Source organism: Charadrius vociferus, unplaced genomic scaffold (genome assembly GCF_000708025.1).
Source record: "Charadrius vociferus isolate BGI_N301 unplaced genomic scaffold, ASM70802v2 scaffold67, whole genome shotgun sequence".
Lineage (NCBI taxonomy): Eukaryota > Metazoa > Chordata > Aves > Charadriiformes > Charadriidae > Charadrius > Charadrius vociferus.
In genome coordinates this window covers 1,654,608-1,679,300 of record NW_009649485.1, presented here as the reverse complement: position 1 = coordinate 1,679,300, position 24,693 = coordinate 1,654,608, and the positions used below count along the sequence as shown (strand labels likewise).

At 40.2% G+C, this 24,693-nt stretch overlaps 1 protein-coding gene across 1 annotated transcript in view; it reads right to left on the bottom strand.

Moving 5' to 3' along the window:
- Positions 1 to 2,648: 2,648 nt before the first annotated feature.
- The window catches only part of NUP210 (nucleoporin 210kDa), an 81,186-nt gene continuing 59,141 nt past the window's right edge, over positions 2,649 to 24,693 (bottom strand). The window contains exons 22-40 of the mRNA XM_009889950.1: positions 24,245 to 24,372; positions 23,221 to 23,356; positions 22,832 to 22,894; positions 22,048 to 22,227; positions 20,610 to 20,690; positions 19,545 to 19,676; positions 19,187 to 19,345; positions 18,232 to 18,323; positions 16,547 to 16,721; positions 11,965 to 12,140; positions 10,382 to 10,599; positions 9,724 to 9,860; positions 8,821 to 8,944; positions 7,740 to 7,886; positions 5,564 to 5,814; positions 4,759 to 4,978; positions 4,110 to 4,205; positions 3,867 to 3,950; positions 2,649 to 2,782 (exon numbers count right to left, since the gene is read on the bottom strand). Of these exons, the coding sequence (XP_009888252.1) occupies positions 2,682 to 2,782; positions 3,867 to 3,950; positions 4,110 to 4,205; positions 4,759 to 4,978; positions 5,564 to 5,814; positions 7,740 to 7,886; positions 8,821 to 8,944; positions 9,724 to 9,860; positions 10,382 to 10,599; positions 11,965 to 12,140; positions 16,547 to 16,721; positions 18,232 to 18,323; positions 19,187 to 19,345; positions 19,545 to 19,676; positions 20,610 to 20,690; positions 22,048 to 22,227; positions 22,832 to 22,894; positions 23,221 to 23,356; positions 24,245 to 24,372 (2,700 nt within the window). The 3' untranslated portion in view covers positions 2,649 to 2,681. The remainder of the gene's footprint in view (positions 2,783 to 3,866; positions 3,951 to 4,109; positions 4,206 to 4,758; positions 4,979 to 5,563; positions 5,815 to 7,739; positions 7,887 to 8,820; positions 8,945 to 9,723; positions 9,861 to 10,381; positions 10,600 to 11,964; positions 12,141 to 16,546; positions 16,722 to 18,231; positions 18,324 to 19,186; positions 19,346 to 19,544; positions 19,677 to 20,609; positions 20,691 to 22,047; positions 22,228 to 22,831; positions 22,895 to 23,220; positions 23,357 to 24,244; positions 24,373 to 24,693) is intronic.

The following is a 24,693-nucleotide window of genomic DNA, read 5'->3' as shown; positions in this document are numbered from 1 at the left end:
CCACCCAGACAGCGGTCACGCCGACAGACCATTCAAGCTCCTGAAGGCAAAAGCCTCCCCGCTGCTTGCGGCAGGCTGGCTCCTGAGCCACCCCAGCTCCCTGCTTCGTGCTTGGGTTTGGTTGGTTGGTTGTTTTTTTTAACTGCCCTCCAGCTCTAGCTGGTGGCAAATCACAGTTCATGAAGATGCATGCCAGGAGACTGCAACTACTTGCCTAAAGAGGTGAAATAAAGCGTGGGCATTTGCCAAAGTACTCCCACCCCTTGGAGCAGTTCATTTTTCAGGACGTTCAGTGCCAGACTGGCAGGCTGACCAGGAACGAGAAGGAATAGGAGAGTAAAACCTTGCCTGCAAACGTTTCTGAAATGTTTATCACAGTAGCACTGAGATATTCACAGCCCTTTCATTTCTCTCGGAAAGGAAGTGGAGAAAGGCGACGTCTTTCCTTAAAAACCTAACTGAACAGAGTGGGAAGTCTGAACAAACCTGGAAAATAACAAGCTGCTTCTTCAGCCACCACCAACTTAAGCAGGAATTGAAGATGCTTAGTGAAAACCGGGTAAAGCCCCTGACAACAAATACTATACAAAAAATTGTCAAAGTATTTAAAAAAATTCCACTGTCAACAAAACTGAAAATTATGAACATAAAAGTCATGATTGCAAATACTGAGGGGCTGTAGGAGGTGAAGTATGCAGTCTAGTGCTGAAGTCTGAAGAGCCAAAACCCAAGAAAGTTCATCAACAGCATACTAAAGGAATCTTAGAAAGCTTTATTAAATAATAGAGATACAAATGTTCATTATTTACATCCAAATTGTCAATTTTAAGTAGTACTAGCATGTAAGGCACAACTTCTCCAAAACTAGCCAATAAGTTACGTAAGACTCAATATAGTAACATGTAGCAATGTCCCTTTTTTGTAATACTGCATGAAACCAAAACTGTATGCCACAAACTGTCTGCATTCCATTCCTCTAATTGCCTGCATAGTTCTGCAGATAATATATTTTGCATGAAATATTCTGTTCTTTGAAATAGAACAATTGTGATACAACAATTTCATTATGGTCCTTAGGAGAGTTCAGACAGCCAGAGTATCATTCACAATGAAAACGGGGATATTTGTTTTATGTAAACAAAGCCCTTATCTGATACCTGCAAAACACTGTTTATGGATTAAAAGTTACAGTGAGTATGATTATAATCCTCAAAATAAAGGACTCCAAGCGAGATGGTTTTTTTTTCCCCTATTCTCAGGGAAGTACTTTAACGAAGAATTGGAATCAAGTTTTTCTTCTCATCTGTTTAAAATGAATTTGGAAAAAAGTTCATGTCAGCATACCTCACTGCCATCTTGTTTAGAAAGCAAAATACGTCTGAGCACGCAGCGATCACCCGCCTGGTTTAGCAGAGTACTTTCTGAAGTACCCAGAACTGTGCATTTTGTATCTGTGCCTCTTAGCTAGCTAAGAAGAAAACCAAAAAGTCAACCAAAAACCCCTCACACTTTAATACTTATGCAATTAAATGATACACTGTATTTTACAGACTCACAAATGAGCAGTTATTAGTTGGATATTATGGTACAAATATTCCAAAGTCTGCTCATACCAGTAGTTTAACTGCAGATTCGGGCTGTGGCTGTATCAGACTGTCCAGGGCACCCCGGAGACGGGCGGGCTGTACCAACCGAACAGGTCACTCATTGTAAGCGTGAAATAAACCACTTACTTTCCAGTGCAGGAGGCGACTAGTGGTAATAAAAGGAGGCTCAGGTTCTATTGAGGTACTTCTCTATGTGAAATGACCTATAGAAACGTATTATATTTATATCAGAACACAGGTAAGATAATTGCCTTCAATTAAAAATATTTACTACCAGAAGAAAGGTCCTCTTAGAAGGCAAATGCTTTCACATTCCCAGTCCAAAAAAAGTGCTTATAGTAACAAGAAAGGAATACTGCAGTTGTACCCAAAGGAAGCCGCACTAAGATAGTTATGTTTTTCTTTTTTGTTGTTGTAAAAAACCTCCGAATTATTCACAGTTGTTCCAGCATTCCTAATGTTAAAACAGCAAATTATGGTGATGAATCACATTGTAAGGCTAAATGTAAGAACAGTTATCAGTGCAGTACATTCCTGAGTCTTTGGAACTCGAAATAAAAAACTAGTTCTTTGAAATACACAATCCTTCATATTTTTGGCTCATATTTGACCTGTTTTTCTATTTCCCTTTTTAAAAAAGTTCATTAAAAAGAAAGTTAATTTTCACATAAAGTAAATAAAAAACTTCTATCTTTATCACTTCGACATGACTTCTAGTTGCTTGAAGAGTGCAAGAAAGCTAGCTTAGCATAAATGCTGCTTTTTGTCCAGTTATTGTGAGCCTTAAACAGCAGATAAAAAGAGTTTTAGAGAACTGAAGCACTGACTTAAAAAAAATTCAAAGAGCTCTAAATATAAAAAAAAATAATTATGAAGCTAGTTACATTCAAGAGATGACTTGAATTATATTGAAACTGTGAAAGTTCTTAAATTTGCTATTGTTAAAGGCACCGGCTTTGGTTTGTGTGGGGGTTTTCTTGGTTTTTTGTTTTTTTGTTTTTTTTTTTTTTTAATCATTTTTCTTTTCTTTTTCTTTTTCCGAGCCCTAGTGCATGAAGGCGAGTCCTGCTGTCTCTAACGTGAACCATAATCAGTGCTCCAGAGCGTGGATGATGGGCTTGTTTTTCTGCTTGAGGACTGAGGACTGAAGGAAGGCGCAGGTGATACAGAGAAACCTAAAACACAGGGGAAAAGGAGAAAAAAAACCCCAATCATACTCAGGAATGGTGGAAGAAGTAAGAAATAAATAACTGCTGTTGATCATCTGCCGGAACACCTGGCAAGCGAGTCTAATCATCCATTCAAAGTTGAAATAACCCCTTGAGCTTACTGCCTGTTGAAAAGACATAAGTATCAAAATTTTGTAGGTCTTCCTATTAAGGACTTTAATTAAGGAATTGATAAAGTCTTCTGAGGGGGGCACAACACATTTCACCTCAGCAAATAACTTTCAGTTTGAATATGCCTTTATTTTGTCTGAAGTGTCAGGCATGTGTTTTTACAAACAGGACTGCAGCTCACCATAATGTAACTGGATCTGTAATAATGTGCATTTCATTTTAATAGCCACTGCTGATTACAGACCTTCCAAGTGAATGGGTATTTTTTTTTGCATATTTCTGAAAGAGTTTGATTCTACAACACTGCAAATCAGTAAAATAGGGAATAAATATGATGTCAAAAGAATACAGATAAGACATGAGTGCAAGATCAGAACCACTAAAGGAACCACCTGGTCCCTGAGCAACACAACTAAGACTTCTACAGACTTGGATCGTTTGTCCCCAAACATATGCCCTTCCCCATCTCTTACAGCAGCCCCAGCTCGCGGCACCTCCCAGAACAAGAGCTGCACCTCATCTGCTGTCGCATGAACCGACTAAGCAGCCAGCTGCTGCCAGGCACATCCTACCAGCGCCTGAGCTCTGCTTTACCTTCCCTCGGCAGGGGCAAAACCGTGGATCTCCCTCCTCTACCCACCTGGTGATTTGCACGAATTCGTACATTTTTAACCCACTCCCTATTTCCAACGTGGCTGAAGCTGGCCAGGAGTTTCCACAGAATGAGCAATGGGCAAAGGGGAGGCTGGGGCGTGGGGCAGGAGGATGGGCAACATGTTTCCTAGGAACTGACACGGTCCTTGTTGTTCTATAATTCAGTATACAGGCTTTCTCAGAGTCGTACCTGCCGACAGTCAACTCAGGCGGAATATCTGGACTTATCAATTAATTTGTTTATAACTGGGTAACAGCTGCTTACTGTTATGGCTGTGTTGAGGAGTTGTCCTTGGAGTAAATGCCGGATGACTGTGCCGTTCTTTCGGTGAGAAAACTGCATGAAGGCCTGCAAGACATTGTAAAAAGACCCAAAAACAACAATAAAAAAACCCAACAACAAAACCCCAAAATCATTTCACATGGAAACGATTCCTTTATATCTTACAGCTAATGCATTGTAAGAAGTTATGGAAAAAAATAGTTCTGCAATCTTTCATTCTCTTACCTATAATCATAACAGCTGCCCCTGCTAATAGTGCAAAAAGCGTGAAGAACATTACTTGATAAGAATCAAGAAAGTGCTGGAATAGACTGGCTCCATCTGTAGAATCAATTAAGAGGAGACAATATTGAGTTAAAAGACCATCTTCTCTAATCTGCTTTAAGAGTTAACAGTTCTTAACTCAAACTGAAAATAGCCAAAAGAAGGTTTTTATTTATAGCAAATAAGTGTAATCAACCTAGATAATATGACTTTGATTCTAGTGACTATTTCCAATGCAGTCTTCAAAATTGGCCAATAACAGTGTCCTTTACTCTCTCAGCTCCAAAATGCTAATCTGTTTTCAAAATAACAAGGCATGCTTGAGAGTAAACAAAAGCAGAACAAAAAAAAAAAATTACTTTCAGACACTATCACTGGCATATTTATGCCCACTTCAACAGAGGATTTTGGGCTGACCCAGAAGGAAAATATGTTCAGGTCCCATCACAATGGGCAATTGTATTCAAGTCTTCTGGTCGCAGCGAGCAGCTTACGTGTCAATAACATGAGCTGCCAGCTCAGCTTTGAACACACCAAATTTTATAACCTCATGAACATTAATGGAAGTTATTGGTTTATTCTGGCATATGAAATCTAGAGATAAACTTACGTCTCACTGGTGCACTGGTTCTGTCAGTCAAGTAAATCACTGTCACTGGGATAGTGATAGACTGGTCAGTCATAGGACTAGAGACAGTCAGAGTGGTTGATAAGGATCCCTGGCTTGAAACTCTTGGATCAGACAGACTAACGGTGTAGACTACATAACTCGGCAGCCCGTAGGATTTCTCTTTCTTAAAAGCCTTCACTGTTGGTGACCCACATTTCACCTGCCGAGGGAAAAAACCAACCGTGTGAGCCTGTTTGAGAAAGCACAGCATATATATCCACCTTCCAGGCCACGCTTCAGAAGAGTCATTCCACAGAAACACAGAGCAACTCACCCCTCAGCAGGAGTCGGACTTGGTTGTGACGGTACAGTGAGACCTGCAGCCCTCCAGCTCAGTGGCCTGTTGAGGTTGCCCGATTACCTGCTGTTGCTGTGGGTCCGGGCTAACCCCGTACAGGCCAAAAGCGAAGTACCCCTTAGTGCGCTATGTGAACCGTGGGCAAGCAGACAAGCAAGTGGGCAAGAAGCTACCCCTCCTGCTAGAGATCAGGCAGATTTTCTGCTTCCCGCCTGCGAGCTGCTTAACACATCCCAGCTAGCACACAGGTGAGCCTGACACGTCTACTACCCCAAAACAAAAGTGAAAACTGAGGAGGAATGCATTCCAAGATGAGTATTTCCAAATCCTCTCAGGAACAATCTTGACACAGTAAAGGTGGTGCAGAGTGCCTTTGGTTAGAAAGTTGCATGTAACAGTTCAAAACACTTTCAACTGTGTTGGGATAGTTGCCAGCAACAGACTCACCTCCAGGGTATCAAGAATTTCCGTGGCACCAAATATTTTCACATCGGAGCTTGTGTAATAGTTACTTAAAAGCATTTCTGTTTGGTCGGCATAAAACCCGGGATTGAAAGGCACCTCCGTGCTGATCCGCTCCCCAGAGAAGTGGCTGCCTTGGATTGACGCTGTAACTCTGAGCGCAGTCTTACTCATGCTGAGATGCTTCAGCTGCTTGTCAGTGAGCCTGTGCATCGTGATGGAGCAGGTGTAATGTCCTGTAACAACAAAAGCACTTTGACTGTTAATTGCTCATCTTTACTGTTTTTTTTCCCTCCATGCAGAGTGAGATTTCTTTAGAGAAGGAGACCTTTAGAGAAGAGATAAAAAAGGTGGTAAAATTCAACAGACAGCAAGATCAGGAGCGCGTAGGTGAAAGGGACAGAGTGTCCTCTGGGCCAAGCATCACAAACCCAGTACCAAACCAACAGACCACAGATCTTGTCCCAAACTAAACATCATGATAAAAACCCCATAAAACGGTCCAGTCACATTTTATTATAGCATGCCACTGAGACTCAATTCCACTTTGAATATAACATTTATGGTCACATTGATAGAAAGGATTTACTGAAAACAAAATTTACCATCCTATTTCATATTCTCTACACCTAATGTTAACATTTTAGTCAGTTACCCTCCACCATTCTGTGGAGACACGGTTTATTATTTATAAAAGCGTCTTTAAAGGTTAGATATTCACCAAGCTTCTAGTCTCTTATAGGACCTATTTGTCTATTATTAGCAATAAAGATAGTACAAAATTGCCCCAGTATGGAAGAGACAAAGCATAAGTAACAAGCAGAACTTGCCAGGTACTTGTTTTCCCTTTATTTTCTTTCTCTAACGATGTAACAGTGGCAGCCACTATCATGCAAGGTATAATAGTGTTTTACACAATGGGTACAGGGACTAATCTAACAGATAATTCATGTTATTTCTGTACAGTCCATGGTGGTTTTGTTCTTTTTAAAATCATGTTATAGTTATGAAACACTAACACATGTTGTAGACTTTCACAATTTGATTTCCATTTCCACAGTATCTAGTAATTTCCCCTTGTTTTAAGTCCCAGTTCCTATTGTTTTGGGGATACATAAGAATTCTACATTTCATAAAAAATTATAGCACTCAGGTTGCGGAAGAAAGTTTGAAGCATGATAAATTCCAGAAATGTTTAAATTGCAGAATACAAAGAATTCAAAATGTATCACTTTCACCAGATCTTCACATTTAAGCTATTTCTCTCATTTTAATCATTGAGGTTAGTTATACTGCAATAACTGCAGTGGCAGGGCTTTTAAAAGGCCAGCATCAAACACCAAGAATATTTGACTCTGTAGAGCATAAATTGGTGAAATCTAAACATCCTTGGAAGACAGACATTAAAACTCATGATTGCTTCTCTTACCCCTAGTCTTAAATGCAGTGGAAGTTAAGTATATGGGAAAGGCACTGACGTACGGCAAGAAAACACCTAAAATAGTCACCGGATGTTTACAGCTGCAGAGATACCCAATTTTGGAATATTTCTCACCTGAGTGCTCATTTGTAGCAGCTGAAGCAGGAAGTGTTCTGCTTTCATAGTTTAACAAATACAAGGTCTGATACTCTTTTCTAAATTAAGTTATACACAAGGCAAGCTATTTTTTGTACAGTTCGGCTGGAGTAAGGGATGGCAGATGGCAGCTGTTACCTCTATAAAGCGTGTGACCCCACTGTATTATGTCCTGCAATACCGTCACTTCTGTCTCAAGGTATCATTGAACTGGCTACATGCCTACAAATATATGAGTAGTAATTTGCAAAATTAGGACCTAAATTTGCAGTCAAAAAAGCACGTCAAAGTGTGGTTTTCCCCTTCCAGGAAAAATAACTCAGAAGAGTTTCTTCCCGACATACTACTACAACTCTGAAAAACGTGTGAAATGGGCTGCCACTGATTCCTCTGAAAACAAATAAACGTCTTTGTCACATGCAGAAAACCCCAGAGGTAAACAAGGAGAGTACACTGAAGCCTGAGATCCAACACAGCAAAGCTCAGGGGCTTCAGAGGGAAATCTGCTGGGTCAAAGGGCACTGGGACTAAACCAAAGCAGAATGCCAAGTCTGTTCCTGGAGTGTGGCATCTGTCTCGTCTTACCTGAAACTGCATCAAATCCGGGCTCTGCTATAAAAATATCGTGCGCTGGGAAGTCAAATGCATCATTGTTAAAATCCAGATGACAACTGATAATGGACTGGGGTTGTAATTCAGCAATGGCTTCAATCTGAGCAGGCAAGCACTCCCCTAAGAGGAAGAAAAAAATATTAATTACTCTCTAATTGATTAGAAAAGAAAAGTCTAACTAATTATTTTTTTAATTAATTAAAAGCAAAACCACAGCTTGAAATATCAAGTTATTCTGCCACCTTCTGAAATAGTTTCACAAGGTTATGATGATCTTAAAATAGCTGGGAATCACAGACAGCTGTCCTATCGAGGGTCTAATCCCAAGGAGACGGGAAATGAAAATTTTATATGTTGTGGGTTTTTTTGACAGGAATAATTTATTTACAGGAAAGAGAGAATTTTCAGCTCAGATGTGTCTGTTGAATAACTTATATGATCCTGGGAGTATTGATTTATATTTTAGTATCTGGCAAGATGGTTTTGGGTAGGCTAATAATTTACATAAGGCACAATAAAATACTATTTGAACAAGTGTTAAGTGTTAAGCTGAAAACTAAAAGGAACCATAATATAAAAAAAATACAGCTTATTAGAGTACACAATATGATACTTAATTTTTGTATTGATTCTAATTGTTGCTAATTTCTGTAAAAGATTTGAGGATGGCAACTACTTTAAACATGGTCAGTAAATAAAATTACTAACTTCAAGAAGGCAATTGGAATTAAACATATAAGCAAACAACCAGCTGACTGCCTATTAACTGTTTTTTTTAAAATATGATTAAAAATGACACTATTATCTACCAGTTTTATTAGTTTTGAAATCTTAACAGTGCCCCAAGACACCCTCCAAATTCTATAACATGGCCCTAAGATTCTTCTAGAGTTCCTGGGAGTCCCTAAAGGCGCTAGAGGTTCATAGAGATCTTGCCACACCAGCTTCACAGACCCTTAACAATAAACAGAAAAACCAAACCATAAACCAAAACCACCTGTCAGGAATACACAAACATGCAACAGTTAGCATAAAGACTTTTTTTTCATCATACCTTTCAAATTTTTATTTCTTTCCCCAATTGAAACTATCACTTTTGAGGCTGCAACTCCTTGTAAGCTTGTCTTCACTCCACTTACATGCATCGCTGTAGTCCTCTGAGGTATATTAATCAATATCTGAAAAAAGGATGAAGTACGTTGTTACCAAAAACTGTTTTAAAAAGAAAAATTAAGGCAAAACCAGATTGGATTGATTGCACACATCCTTGTATGTATAACAGAAGGAAGACTCCAAGAGGTCGTGTTTCTCTTTATAAGAAATCCTATATTTCACTGATTTTAGAAAGTGCCTTTCAAGGCAATTTAAGCTAGCAAAACCATTTTTTTTCTTTCTACCCAGCCCCCATAGGTTAATAGGCATCAAACTCTATGTCTAAATTTAAAGGAACGTCTGGTGCTTATGTTAGCCGACAGGGGGAATTGTGTCAACAGTGCGACTGCACCGTAAATAAAATAATTTAATTGAGTAGTTCTGATCTGTGACGCATAGTAATATGGTACAACACTTTAGAAAGTTCTTGTCGGCGTCTCATTCTGCAGTGACACTTCATTCATAAAAGCAGCCACACTCAAAAATTGTTTAGCATCTGGAAACAACTTAGCCAAGCAAAGGAGTCAAAATGTACAATATAAGAACAGTATAGGCTGAAAAGAGAAACTATTGCACTAAATTTTCCACCTTAACATAGATGATTACAAAGAACACATGACGTGTTTGGACACATAGCAAATACTTTCCAACCATTTGCATTTCTAGTACTTTTTCCTTTAAAAAGAATGTTTCTAAATATTTAGAACCAAAAAAAAAAAAAGAAATCATAGAATATATTTTTGGTGAGGGTTCACCCGAAGCAAACAAATGTCAGCAATTCTGGTAGGATTTAACAGGGCCTCACCTCTCTGTATGTTTTAAGTAATCCAGGAATCTCATAGTAGACAGTGACAACACCAGAATCCCTCACCACTGCTACACCAGTCTTGGAGTCGACCTGAAGAACACTACTTAACGAGGAGCTCCATACGCCCGGCAGGCCTGAGAAGACACAGCATTTGGACACTGTTCAACGCATTTATGCGAACTGAAGCATTTCATGATCCCCTCGGTGTCTGTATGTCTCCAGCACGGGTACACACACAGCCTGGTTCACAGAAACTGGCTACAAGGGCCTCATGTGGTGGAAGGCCAGCAGCCCAACACCACACCAACTTGCAGTTACTCTGACAAAAGCCCATTAATAGTAAGAATCACATACAGTGAGTGAAGGTAGACAGTTCGACTCTGCAGGACTCCCACAAAACCCAAGCCTTTCAGGCTAACGGAATGGAAATGTCTGAAGTCTGATACTCATGAATACAATACAAGTGACATATTGCATGGTACAATTAAAATCAGAGGAGCTGATCAAACCTATTTTTATCATTAACAAGAACAGTGACATTTGATTCTGAACAAACATCATAAATTATGCATTTAGTTTTCCTGAGAATGAGAAAGAGTCACACTGATGTCAAATTACAGAGCTGCAAAACCACAGCAACTGAAGTGCCGCTTACCTTCTTGGTTTATCAGCGAAGTACTCAAACAGAGGACGTCACCTACCACCACGTCTACGAGTTCAGGAAAAATGGCATGTTGCACAGGAAGCGGGACGTAGTCTGCAATGCCACTGTGTTCGGCATCCCAGACTTTCAGCAAGGTCAAACCCACATTTACAGTCCGGATTACAAATGTGTTGTTTGTGGCTCCTTTCCCAATCTGTACAAAGTCATCTCTACAAATAAAAAGAAATGCTTTTATACTAAGGCGAGTTTTCTAATGTCATTATCTCTACAATAAATAGTAGTTATTGAATTCTTTTTAGATGGCTGACTTCTGGTTTTCAGCGACGGTTATCTTCTAATGAAATCTGACAAAATAAGGAAAATACAAAAATTCTTTAGGTGCTACTGAGGCAAATTTCAGTTCTCACATCGTTACGCTGAGGAAATACTGAGGTCATGATTATGCATGAGAACTACTTCCTAATTTTAAGAATTGTAGGACTTTAGAATGCGGTAATTCGTCTCTTTTCCCTTTTCTCAGGGAGTTAAGCAGCAAAGGAATTTAAACACCAATATGCGGCTTTGCAGCCATAACTTTACAAAGCTAAATCCCATTTGATTGCAAGTTCTGCTATTTACCAAAATTCAGCGTTCACAAATGCACGGGCACCTGGAGCACTTGTAAGTGCCCCCAGCAGAGCGACGGCTGCGCTGGCAGCACCACGCAGAGACAGCAAAGGTCTGGACAGCAGCAGCGCTGGGGCGGCCCCGCACTGCACCTGGGGTTAACCAGCACTGCTTCTCTCTCTCTCGAGGGCTAATCATCAGCCCTGTGCTGAAGCAGGTCCAGCACGTCTGTTTTGGAAGCTAAGGCAGTGTTATGTCAGGGACCTCTGTACGCTATAGCAATTTCTGCAGATCGTTTCGGTGGGAGAACGAGAAAATCTTGCATTCAACTCCTTTTTCCCTTTTAATCATGATCACTGTATTATAACTGCAAGGTGCTCTGCAGAAAACAAGCTATGTTATAATAATGGAATTAGTGTTTGTTTACTAATGACCAAAGCATTTATTGTTCTTTATTATTCTTTGCGGCAGAGGCCAAAAGGCCGTTAGAGGCCGGGCTCTGCTGTGCCAAGGCTGCACAGGCGTATCTGCAGAGACAGCCCCTGATCCAGAACGTTCACCATCTTACATAAGGCTTAAGTGAGTCAGTGTAACAAAGCACGAGGAGAAGAGAGGCAAGATGAGGCAAATGCTAATAAGATCAATTGTTTATATAGGCCACTGATGTATGCAATCTGATGATTCAGAGTCACTTAAAGCAGAAATGTACCCCAGCAGGCCCCGCTAGGGATCACGCCTATCTGGGCAGCTTTCCATTTGCTAAAGAATATCGATTGCTAACTGGAACTCTTCTTTCTGCTACGGTGCCTCTGAAGGCCTCAGAGGCTAAATCCTTTCTCTGCTAATCCCAGTCCAACCTATATCTTCACTTGATATCTTTGGCACAATCTTTGTTCCTTGCTGTTGCTGGGTTCCGTGTATTTGGCCTTTTTTGCTCTCTGTAATTAACACCCATGACAGACACCTACCGGTTTGTTGCAAAGTTGAGCACAGAATTATGCGAATGAAAAGTATCTCCAGAGTTATCGTGAAAGTGGACTGTAAATGTCAGTGTCACACCCAGGGGGAGAGCCAGTAACGCCTCTTTGTTTTGCGTGTGCAGAATAGGACTCATGGAGATTCTTAGGTATGAGATGGGGTAGACCTGTAAAAGCATAAGCGTTGAAAAGCAAAATGAAATCGGTTTTTTTGGCACCTCCATAAAAATAGTAATCTAAAAGGGTTCTTATTATGCAAATATACAGATCTTCCTTTAGGAACCACTTGCTGTACGTTTAGCGCTATGACAGTACTGAGATACTGTGCTTTTATTATCGATACCTATATTTCACAGAGTAGCTGAGGTTGAAAGGGGCCTCTGGAGATTGCCTAGTCCAGATCCCCCTGCTCAGGCTGGGCTAAAGCCAGTTGCCCAGGACCACATGCAGTCAGGTCTCGAGCATCTCCTAGGATGGAGACTCCACAATCTCTCTGGGCAATCTGTGCCAGTGTTCAACAGCCACCACAGTAAAAAAGTGCTTTCCTATATTCAGACAGAATTTCACGTGTTCCAATTCATGTGCGCTCCCTCTTGCCCTGTCACTGAGAAGAGTCCAGCTCTGGCTTTTTTACATACTCCCATCAGATATTTCTTAGTGTTTTTTCTCTAATAGCACTGGGAATTGAAGCAAGCAATGATGATGTAGAAATCACAGACTTCAGAGACTGCATTATTATCCTATAAATTAAGACTCCCTGGATATTGAAAAGAACAAGTTGCCCCTAGACTTCTCTCCCACTAATTCTTGAAATAAAAAGCATAGTTCATTCCCCAGTTACTAGAACGGGAGTAACTTGCAATGTATGTGAGAGTAAGGGGATGGAATGGTCACTGTTTCCCCAGTTCACTTGCACCAGGTGAGAAAGTCAGGATGATGCGGGCAGTTTCTGGTTGAGCAAAGGTTTGCCCAGCGGAGGAAACGTGAGCAATAGCTGCAAAGCTGTTCCCTACTGATCCTTGTCAAATAATATCACAGACACTACAAACTGCCGCCCCACAAACAGGCCCGTGGTGGTCTGACAACAGGGCTCCCAGAGCGGGGAAGGAGCAACACCCACAATCTTTTCTCTTGAGCTGTGTAGTGGTGCGCTGGGGTGGTGGCTTTGACCCATCACTTGGTACTGCCGGTTGTATGATGCTGCAGCCAGGCCGTCCTCCGCAGTGTGGGCTGATAGAAGCGAAGTGCAACAGCCAAAAGCGGTCAGAACTGGCATCTGGGAGTCCTGGTGGACAAGTTTTCCATGAGCCAGCAATGTGCCCTTGCGGCCAAGAAGGCCAATGGCATCCTGGGGTGCCTTAAAAAGAGTGTGGCCAGCAGGCCGAGGGAGGTCATCCTCCCCCTCTGCTCTGCCCTGGGGAGGCCACATCAGGAGCAGTGTGTCCAGTCCTGGGCTCCCCAGGTCAAGAAGGACAGGGAACTGCTGGAGAGAGTCCAGCAAAGGGCTACAAAGATGCTCAAGGGACTGGAGCACCTCTGTTTTGAGGAAAGGCTGCGAGCCCTGGGGCTGTTCAGCCTGGAGAAGAGAAGGCTGAGAGGGGGTCTCCTCAATGCTTATCAATATCTAAAGGGCGGGTGTCAAGAGGATGGGGCCAGACTCTTTCCACTGTGCCCAGCGACAGGACAAGGGGCAATGGGCACACAGGAAATTCCGTCTGAACATGAGGAAAAATTTCTTTACCCTTAGGGGGCCGGAGCAGTGGCACAGGCTGCACAGGCTGCCCAGAGAGGCTGTGGAGTCTCCTTCTCTGGAGATCTTCAAAACCTGCCGGAACGTGATCCTGTGCAACCTGCTCCGGGTGCCCCTGCTCTGGCAGGGGGGTGGACTGGATGATCTCCAGAGGTCCCTTCCAACCCCTACCAGTCTGTGATTCTGTGATCTGACAAACCCTTACTGGTCAACAGGCTGTGTTTTGTTGCCTCAATGCCTCTCCTCAACCAAGAGAGAAGTTAGGAACTGCTCCAGATTCTTTAGATAAGTCTGCCACATTATCCATATGAGCACACCCCCACATTTTTGCAGTAACGCTCCAATGAAGGAAGTTTGTCTGAATACAAAGACTTCACAACCATTTGTTTTGTTTTGTTTCTTAAATAACATATTACTATTCTTGACTAACTTATCTAGGTTAACTAGCAAAATTACCCAACAAAACCAACTATATCTGTTCTTTCTGTTACAGCAGTTGGAAAATAAATAATGGAAAGACAGAGAAAGCAAAAACCCTCAAATATATAGAGAAAACTATTTTAAAAGAAGCCCTCAAGCTTATCTTGTAGGAAAATCCCTTTTTTTCTGGCCTAAGAGACACAGCTAAAACGTAAAACTCTGCAATCCGAAAATGTACATGTCAAAACTTAAAACGGAAAGGACAAATTTGGCCTCAAGCAAATAGCATCTTTGGTGAATCTGAAAAAAAAAAAAAAGTGGCTAGAATATCAGTAGATACAACTGTCTACTCCACAGGCTGATACAATCAGTTAAAATACCAGTGCATATAGTCATCTGCCCAACTAGCTGAGGTTACAAGCTAACAAAAATGCCATTTCCCTGACAGATTTTCAAGCTTGCTTTACTTTAAAATCTCAAAAACTGTCCCACAAGGGACAACTGCTAAATTTAATATTGATGAAAACAGCTATTTACTGTTAAAACATCTTGGTTTTTAAAGTATCTTTTATTTAAAAAAAAATACTGAGTTGAGTGCAGCTGGTACAGGCAAGTGCTTAGCTCGCTTCCATGCTAAGCACACTGTCGCTCCTTACTTCCACCGTCCTCCTTATATAAGATTGTCTTTTTTTGAGCAAAGTTGAAGGTCTAAGTGTTAAGTGATGCTGCTGCAGCAGAATTTCGGTTCTTAATTGTGTACAGTTGTAAATAGACAAAACGAGAGCTTATGAAAGGAAGGACAGTGTGAAGGAGAGAACTCTGCCTTAGAATGACACAACAGATTCAAGCTCATCTCCTGCTCTGTCACCGGTTTTTCTACATGACCTTCAGCAAAAACCACTCAAACTCTCTCTCAGTTCTTCATCCATAAAATGAAGGCAACAGCACTGTATTACCTCACGAGGCGACTGTGAGGTTAAAAATATTATTTCTACGAAAGTAGTATAGTCCTAATAAGTACAGGAAAACAAATCTGCTGTACAAGATGCTGAACTGCGATGGTTCCTACTACAGAGTGCTGTCATAGTGCACTGACTCCACAGTTCTGCGATCTCCTAACTGTATGGAGAGAATGCACAAAGGGGGAATTAAACTTCAGCACCACTATATGCTGACTAAATGTCATTTGAGCCAACCCCACACTCATTAAACGTCTTTCACTTGCCGGATCCAGCAGTGAAGGGAAGAAACAAGGTCATCTATAACAGAGCTATAGAAATTCACTGCAATCACCTAGCAGCAGGAGTGGCATTAGTGAAACTAAGCCACCGTTTCTTTTTTCATTCTCCACCCAGGAGGACAGACCTACAGACAAAGTTGAACATTGTGACACAAAATAAAATTAAAAACCCCGTAAAGCCACTTCACAGTGATTTTAATAATCAAACTCACAAATAATTTAAAGTCAGCACTCAATTATATGTCTTTCTCCTTTAGTTGGGACATAAGAAAGATGTTGATGGAGTAAAAAGGGATAAGAGAAAGCAGAGCAGTGGGTATCTCAAGGCTCATGTTGCCAGACATAGGAAGTTGTTGCCACAAGGACTTTTGAACTGAAATGAAGGATATAGGTTCCCTTATGTCCTAAGTGCTCAACCAGTATGATATATTAGACTTCACATAATAGCATTCCATCAACAGATGAAGTTTTGAGGAAGAAAGAGGTTTCATTAGCCTGGAAAAAACCAAAACTGCTGAGTTTTGCTACAGATTTGTCCTTCCCTGAAGCATCCACATTTCAGTGTAGCTTAGGCACGCAGGGCAGCCTTGGACATACTCCTTGACAGCTCACCCAATACAGGCAACAGCAGTGAAATTATTGCATCTGATAAGACAGGCTTTCTCACGCAGAGATTCTCATTATGTGTAAAAGCTGAACTGCTGGGAAACAGCAGAGAAAATGAAACTTTTGGGCACTGTACAGTTACATCTCCACTATCTTGAAAATCTAGGTAGCGCTTAGGTACCTCACAACGGATGCTGCATTTATATTCATTACTCCATTTACCTTTTTCACACGCTGCAAAATGCATGTTATGACATTAACATCTTTTGTTATTTGAACTTCTGTAATTCTAAGATTTTTAGGACAAACTTTTTTTTTAAAGGCACATGCACACAAAGGCCTTTTTGTAAAATGTACCAAATTTCAGACTTTGCTGGGATTTAATGTTTATCCATCTAGTTTAGTATAGTAAACTTTTTTTCAAAGCTCAGAACTGATCATTAATTCCTATACTTCAATATTTTTCAGAAGGCAGGTTCAAAATGTGCAGCTAACTGTCCCTGTTGCAGGAGTAAAGATATACTTAGAAAACTGCAAGGAAAGAGAGACAATACTACCTTAACAGCAGCTACAATAGTCTGGTTGATCCCAAAGGATTCTTGTGAAATCACTTCAATTGTTGATGATCCTATCAAAGACCCAGAGGTAAGGAAACCTCTCTCATCGATTTTTACAACAGGAACTTTATCCGGTCCATCCAGGACACGGTAACTCAGTGAAGCCACTCGGTCCCTTAAGGAAAGAAACAAAACAAAACAGAAAAACCAAAAATCAGGGGATCCCCTTAAATGAGTAAACCCATATTTACACCAATATATTATACAAATCTGAAAGACTGCTGTTTGGTATGCAGGGTTTTTTTTCCACGTGCCTGCAATAAAAGCTGAAAAGCCTGTGTTCTAGTCTAAGAAAGAAAAGTTAAATTCTGATTCAAGCTCACTTGGAAGAAGTCTTCTCTGGGTTTAGGCATGTACTGAAATCTAGTTTCCACCCTCCACCCTGCAGTGTCATCATTCACTGATGTAAACTTGATTCCAAATAATAATGGCTAAGGCTACGACACACAGCTTCTGCCGTCACTTTCTGTAAACAATATTTAGAGGGAGATTAGTCCGCCAGGGCCAATGCTGGTATTAGAGATAAAGTCAGGGACGTGATTAAGTGGATCTCATCAGTTTCCTGGAAATGGTTTTGTAGACAAAGTTAATTTTTGGAATAACTCTCACCGTGGTATTTACATATTAATGAAGTGAGCAACTACATAAGCTGTAATTAGTGGGCATTCTGAGACATTAGCTACTTTTAAGTATCACTTATCACATCTTCCAAAAGATCTGTAAATGATTTTTTTTTTTTCTCCCAAGCTCCTCCACTGAGAGAAATACTCTACTTTATCCTAGGAAAAAAGCATTAAGGCTGGATTTTTGTTGCCCTTTTCTCAGCAACGGTGTAATGGGTTTTGGTGGTAGAGTTCAGACATAGGGGCTCCAACACTGGATAGTGAAGATAATGGGATAAAGAAACATACAGACTGATATCTAGCAGCTTAATGACTAATTAATCAGAAAAATTGCTCAGAAGGGATAGCAAAACAACATTAGTAAGTGACTACAAATGACATGGCTCCTATATAACTGTTCCAAAAGCAGGTGCTGAATGACCATGGTCAGTGGAGCCCCAGTGAAACTAATGGTTCCCTTCTCTTAAAAAGTAAATCCATCTAAAGCCTCGCCCTCAGCATATGTCCTGTTCTCTACATCTGCACATGCTTGTGCTAGGAAAACCAAATTTCAAGCCTGAGATGAGTCTGAGATGTCAGTTTGAAAACAGATTATATAAAAAGGACTCCTCATTTGAAAAGGACATTTTAATCTCAAAACCTAGTCATAGCCTCTGTCTAAGAGAGAGATACAGAGAAGTATATACCATAAAGCCTTGATCACCCATAAAAAATTCTCTTGGAAGCAGGCTACTGCGTTAACTGGCTCAGCATCTTTTAAAGTAAGGATCCAAAAGTTCAAGTATTGAATGAATTTTCTAGCTGCAATCTAACTAATACAAGATTTGACAGAGCCCAAGAGTACAGATAAGATACTATTAATCACCAGATACGTTGTATATTATACGGATGCACTGTGATATAGTCTTTTTAAAAGACTGGAAAAGCTTACTTCAAATAGAACTGCTTTACGGTTTCGATAAACTGTTGACACAAATCACAGTATGAAAACGGATCGCTAACCTGTTTGTCTGAAGTTTAATAAAGGAATTTGGTGACATTAAGATCTGCTCTGCTTCTACTTCTGGGGTGATGAGATGAAGTTTGTCAAACACCTGGAAAATAAAAGGCATTTTAGCCTACTGTTGTGTGCAGTGAGGAATTTCATTTATTTCACCGTCAAAATAAAACTCTCAAATGAAAGTATAACACACTATTTTTTACCTTGTATAATAAATGTGGTTAAAAAAATGAAAGTTAAACATGACTATTTGAGAATGGGATAGGCAGTATCTTCTAGAAATGATTCTGAAGAGCATCCATTTCTATGGCTAGAGCTATACTATGAAGTAGTATAAAAAAAGAAGCAGATTTTTCAAGTGAAATGGTGTTGGAGATCCCCACATTGACCCAAGTCTGAGCCCATGAAGCGAATGCCCACGCGAGGAGCACTCCTCAAGCACATTTCCAGCTTTGTTCCATCTAAAGGAATTCAGTTTGCATACTTTGAAACTGCTCCCCAAAGCATGGTAAGTGGGAACAACCAGCAGATTAATTTCAGAAGCTAATTCCTGATCCAAATTAACATGCTTGCATAGACACGTATGATAAGCGCTATAAACAAGAAGTATTATTGCGCAGAGAACTACAGCAGCAAAGTCCTTTTACAGCTCTAACACCGCTTATCCACAAGGCACAAGTCACCTCAATTTCAGGTGGTCTACAAAAACCTCTAACTCCTCAATTTCATGCAGGCATCACAACGGTGTGTGACTGTTCAGCATAAACCTTAACAACACTTGGGGAACTTGGAGGTTTCTGAAGAGCAGAACATTATACAAACAGGAGTAAGGGCTTAAAGATAAACCAAAGCTGGAACTGCTCCTTTGCATTTCAAATTCCTGACCTCAAATACAGACTCTGAAATTCAGCTCTGAAATCGATATTAAAACATTAACTGTGAGGAACTTCATCATACCTGAATTTGGATTTCATCTGACAGTTCTCTTGCCATGTTGTAAAACTGGTTGGCTGCAGGATCAAGGACCTTCACAACAACTTTCAGGCCCGTTCTTCCCTTTACTCTGCCATAAACATCCATTGCAAAGTTATATTTTGCAGGAAGCTGAAAAGAAGCCTTGGACAGAAGAAAGTAATTAAAATTTTACTCATGGAAAGAATTGACATTGATACAGTGGAAAGACCACACCTAATGCTGACAATCGCTCTTTGATGTTGAGTAAGAGGAAGAAACAGTATTTTCTCAATTCCCATTACGTGGCAGTTTCCCTTTCCCAAGATACACACAGATGCAGGTACACACACACGCAATTTACCTCACTGTGTCTTGTCTTGATATCCAGAGTATCCCTCTTTGTGACAGACCAGTGGAATGTTAACCCTGGTACTGCGTTGCCAAATGAAAAAGGAGTCTGACCGCTGGTGACGCCCATTACATAAACTGGCATCTAGAAACAGAGAAACCAACTTTCTTAGGTAATTCTAGGATGCAAACCAAATCTCCGCAGAGCAAATATCATTAAACTTCAAATTTGTTGATCAAGAGATGATATTCCTTATGAAGAAAACAGCTTGGCTGCTGTATATGTTGCAAGGATGTTTCACACAGAAGACTCAGCATCAACTTGTAAAATGTAAATTTTGATTTATTCTCATTTGCTACATGCTCTACAAAAAACAAGTACCAGTTTTCCATCAGAAAAGATGAGTTGAATAATTCCTTTGTCCCATTTGTAGCATCAAATCATTTCATCTTACTTAAGTCATACACTCTTAAGTTTTCCACATCTTTGTCTAGATGACCTCCCTGGTTAACTCTGCTCTGGACATCAACCTTCCCCTTCCAACTCTCCAAATTAAGATTACGTAACACAAACATGAAACAGTGATTTTCAAGTTTTTATTTCTAATCTTCAAAGCAATTCATTCACCCAGGACCAATGAGCTAGAATCACAAGCCATTTTGGAATGAGTAAGTAATAGGAGAAATATAGACTCTTAAAAAATAGACTTATTAAAAGATAATGTGAACAGTATCTGTTATATAGCAGACATACTGTAGATTTTTAACATACAGAGGAATAAAGTCCCCACTGCAAACAGAATGAAGATGAGAGTACCCTTCTCCATATTAAATGATGCTTGAATTTCTGAAACTCAGCCTGGTGTACAAGGTAAACTTGTCCTGATTTCTCTTTTGGTATGTTCAGCTCTGGAGCTTCTCCACTGACGGCACATTCATTCCTGCAGCAGCAGTGGTACCCCTCAGAGCAGACAACCACTCCGAGAGCTGCAGTGCTATTTTCAGATAACCTAACAGAAGGGTCACAGCTTGCAGGCAAAATTTAAAGGCAATAAAAACTTATCACAAATCAACTAACCTGTGTACCGGTTTTCATTCGTGTAATTGGTGCACGAATTCTAACAGCCGTCAGCTGTACTACTTCAACTTCCACTTTGTCCTAAAAAAAGAGGAAGGGAAGACATTGTAAGCACTTGTCAAATGTGAACTAGATTTCCCTTTCAGGATCTATTCACTATTTTGCCATTATTTAATCACTATTGCTGTGTGATTTGTCATGGGACATAATTCAGTAGGACTGTAAAAAACTACAAAAGCATTACCCTTGTAAATCGATAGGCATTTAAAAATGACATCTGAATTAAAAAAAAAAAAAACCAAAAAACAAACCCAAACCCCAAAACCTCTGCTCAGAATTACTGATGACACGAATGAGGGAGCTGAAGTAACAGCCTAGATCATAGGGGTCCCTAGGAGAAGAGGGATGAATAATCTCAGAAGGTAAAGGAAGACATTAAGAGAATTAGAAGAAAGAGAGAACGGTAGCAGCAAACAGGACAACCAAGAATAAAAGGAGAATCTATACAATACTCTGATGTTTCCACTTCACATATCCTGACATTCCTGATAGACGTTACTCCTACTGTATATGGGGGAGGAAAGGTCAGACCTGGACCTCACTGAGCAGCAGATTTAGCTTTCAAGTTCTTTTTGCTTCCTGCCACAGCATCAGGCCAGACTGCTGCCCCCGCATTAAAAAGCACAATTTTTTTTTATTATTATGTTTTTCTTGAATTCTTTTGTCTCCTCTTGGCCTGTGGTGACACCTTTCAAGCAGCAGAGCTTTGCGGTGTGCAGCAGCTGTCCTGCCTTGATCTCAAATGAAGAGCCACAAGATTTGGCCCCAGTTCTATTGCTAGTCTCATGCAAGTCCCAGGGACTTGTGCTCCCTTCCAGGCCTGCTCATCAGCTCCCTGACGCTCAGCTAGGTAAGGAATCATACAGACAGAGATTCTGATGGAATATCACGAACTTGCTGCTTGAACTTTGTAAATGGATTCAGACCACAGCACGGAAAAATAGCTTTCTATACAGCCTGCCTAGAGCCTAAGGGACAATGCACTCCTGAGGCAATAGATACCTTCTGACTTCTACTTACACAAACCCCTGCTACACTGTAAGATGACGCAGGCAAGGACAACCTTCTGCTGGTTTAGAAAGGCTTCTTTAGATAGGCTTTTCTAGATTTACTAATCAATTCTAAAGATACAAGACTGCTCGTTAAGTCTCCCTAGGTTATCAGTAGAACTTTGTTTTACGGTACAGCAAGATTTAACTGTCTGTTGAAGTTCAGAGGCCAAGGAGGAAGAAACACTGATTTTTCATCTCCTTCAGGAAACCAGGAATCAAGTGCACAATAACATTACTAACGTAAAAAGACTATTCGCCTGTCTCGAGCCAAATCCGTGAGTTAAACAGAGCCCCTTTCAACCCCAAATGGTGTCATAAAATGTTACCTGAGACACCACGACAAGCTTCCCTGTCTCTGCATCAACAGCCTGCACCAGTCCTGTTACCGTTCCGTTCCCGATCGCCATTCCTCTCACAAGGCCCGTGCTGTTCACTGATGCAATCTTCTCATCGCTGATGGAGAAAATGATGTTGGATTGAGGTTGAGGGCCTCCTTCTGAAGTGATCTATATTTAATAGCACACAGAACAACTAAAATTAACCCATCGGATATTTGTTACAGGGTGCACCTCTTCTGTGCTCAGCATCACAATGTCTTCAGGAAAAAAAAGGCTGTCTGAACCATCTCAGGGCTTACTTCTCCTGCACGCTGGTCCTTGCATGAAGTTGGATGGCGAAACACGTGAGCTAAGTGGAAAAGTGCTTCGTAGAATCTAATAGGCTGATGCTACATCCATCCCAGAAAGTTTCAGAAGAATTTACCTCATTTTCTCTTCACCACACATGGTATAACTCTGCTCTGAGTTTCAGTTTGTAGAACAAGCCCACTATGCTTAATTTCATGGAGGTGACAGATTATTAATGCTGTGCTGGTATTTAACGCTGGAAAAGCTGGCACTCCCTTGACACAAATAAATACAAAAGCTTTGATCCAGCAATACAGTGATATGGAAAGTGGCTCAAGAATGAAACTATTCCTGTTAGGAGGAGCGTTCAGTGTGAAGGTAGCTAAATTGTGAAGTTGAGTATCTACTCCTGAAAAATAAGTTATAAAATTTATTTTAAAATAGAAATTACAAAAGAAAGAAAACATGTAAGAAGATGCCTTACCTGAATCATGGCCCCAATAATAAGTGTCACTTTCCTCGGCAGCAGTCTAAATGGGGGAAAGACCTAAAAATAGAATATGAATACTTGCGTTCATGCTATTTCAATCAGATAAATTATGTCACAAAAGAGTACATACAAGTGTAAAACTGGGTCTTCACTTGCTTAATTACAGTAAACTGAGCATGCAGAAACTTAACTGATTACTTGCAGTTAAAAAACACTATGACATCTGTAACAGACTAGCATTTGGATAACTTCTAGATAGAACGATTGGTTTATTTTTTATGGCAAATTAATTACCATGCTATAAATTAACTGCAATACACAGTTCCTATTCTATCATAACATACATTTTGTTTACACATGTATTTTTATCTGAAATGATTTACTTCAATCTGTTGGGGAGCAGAGTTGATTCTTTGTCCTCTTTTGTCAGCAACAGTTGCCATAAGACTAGTCTGACCGATGGCCACCCCATGCACTAGAAAAGCAGCAGTATGGTCATCGAGAGCTTCACTGAGTGGGCTGTAGCAAAGAAACACATTAAAATAGAGAAGTTCACTGAATCACATGAATAACAAATGCAAAGGACTTTAGTGCCCAGCAGTTTTATCATAAGGATGACCAAGAGACTATGCCTTAAGCAAAGTTAAAGTAACCATCACATTTCTACATGTAACACCATGAAATGCCTCTTTGTAGCCTGTGTTTTATCGTAAAATGAAATACGGGAAGTGAAAATGAAACAAGTGCTAGTTGGTACAGACCAGAACTCTGCCAGGGAGCTCACTAACAATTCGACCAGTATGGACAACAGCAGCACAAGCCTTGACGCTATTAAATGGAGTGGGATAGACACAGCCAAGCAGTACTGCACGGTGCATGCACACCTCCACGTACAAAGCAGAATGATTTTGACTCATTACCTCAACACTAAAAATCAACAATCCAACCCCCTTTTTTTCCTGTGATTTTAATCATTGCGCTCAGAGCTTGGAAAGTAAGGAGCTTCGAGGCAATAGGGTGATTTAGCCTACCTGTTTCTAAAAGGTTAAGTAACAGACAGAATGAGTTTGATAACATCAGATGTGTCTTCCCAGAGTTCTTCACCTGACATTATTTGCCAAGTCACTGCTTCCAAGATGCATAAGGGTCCATGAAATATTACAGTGCATAAATACAGTCTCATTCATCAGCCAACAAGATTTAGACTGTTAGCTTAGGCAATTTTCCTGACAAATTACCATTTAACAGGTAATTAAAACTTTACAAAAATAAAATAAATACAAAGAAATAAAAACTTTGTCATTGCATACTACCATGCCTCCAAGCCAATATCTTTACTCATTTTTTTTGCTTATTCTGCCTATAAACATATTTGCAGAGTAATTAAAAAAAAATCCATTAACTTACACAAGTGAAACAATCTGAGACGCTGCCCTTAGTTTTAGATCCATGACAGCAAAGTATTTCGCCAGAAAAGGTTTCTTAGAGTCATCCAGAACTCTGACATAAGCTTTAACTGTTTTTCCAATCTCCACCTGTAACACAGTCACATCCAGTCATTTTTCATTTCAACTATTCTTATTTATTAGCATAAACATTTTCATTTTATTTTGTACGACACTTTTAGTAGGGTATTAGAGATAAAGCCCCAAGGTTAGATTAGCACTGATTTTAAAGAATAATCCCTGCCAGCTATGGTTAGCGTCAAATTAAATAAATGAATTCAGGTCTTTCAGCTGGCAAGGGAATAATTAAAACATCCAGAAATATCAACACTTATTTTGTATAAGACGCACCCAAGCTGGCACGTAAAATGAGTTGGACCTTTTTTGTTAATTTTTAAAACGTGACAGATG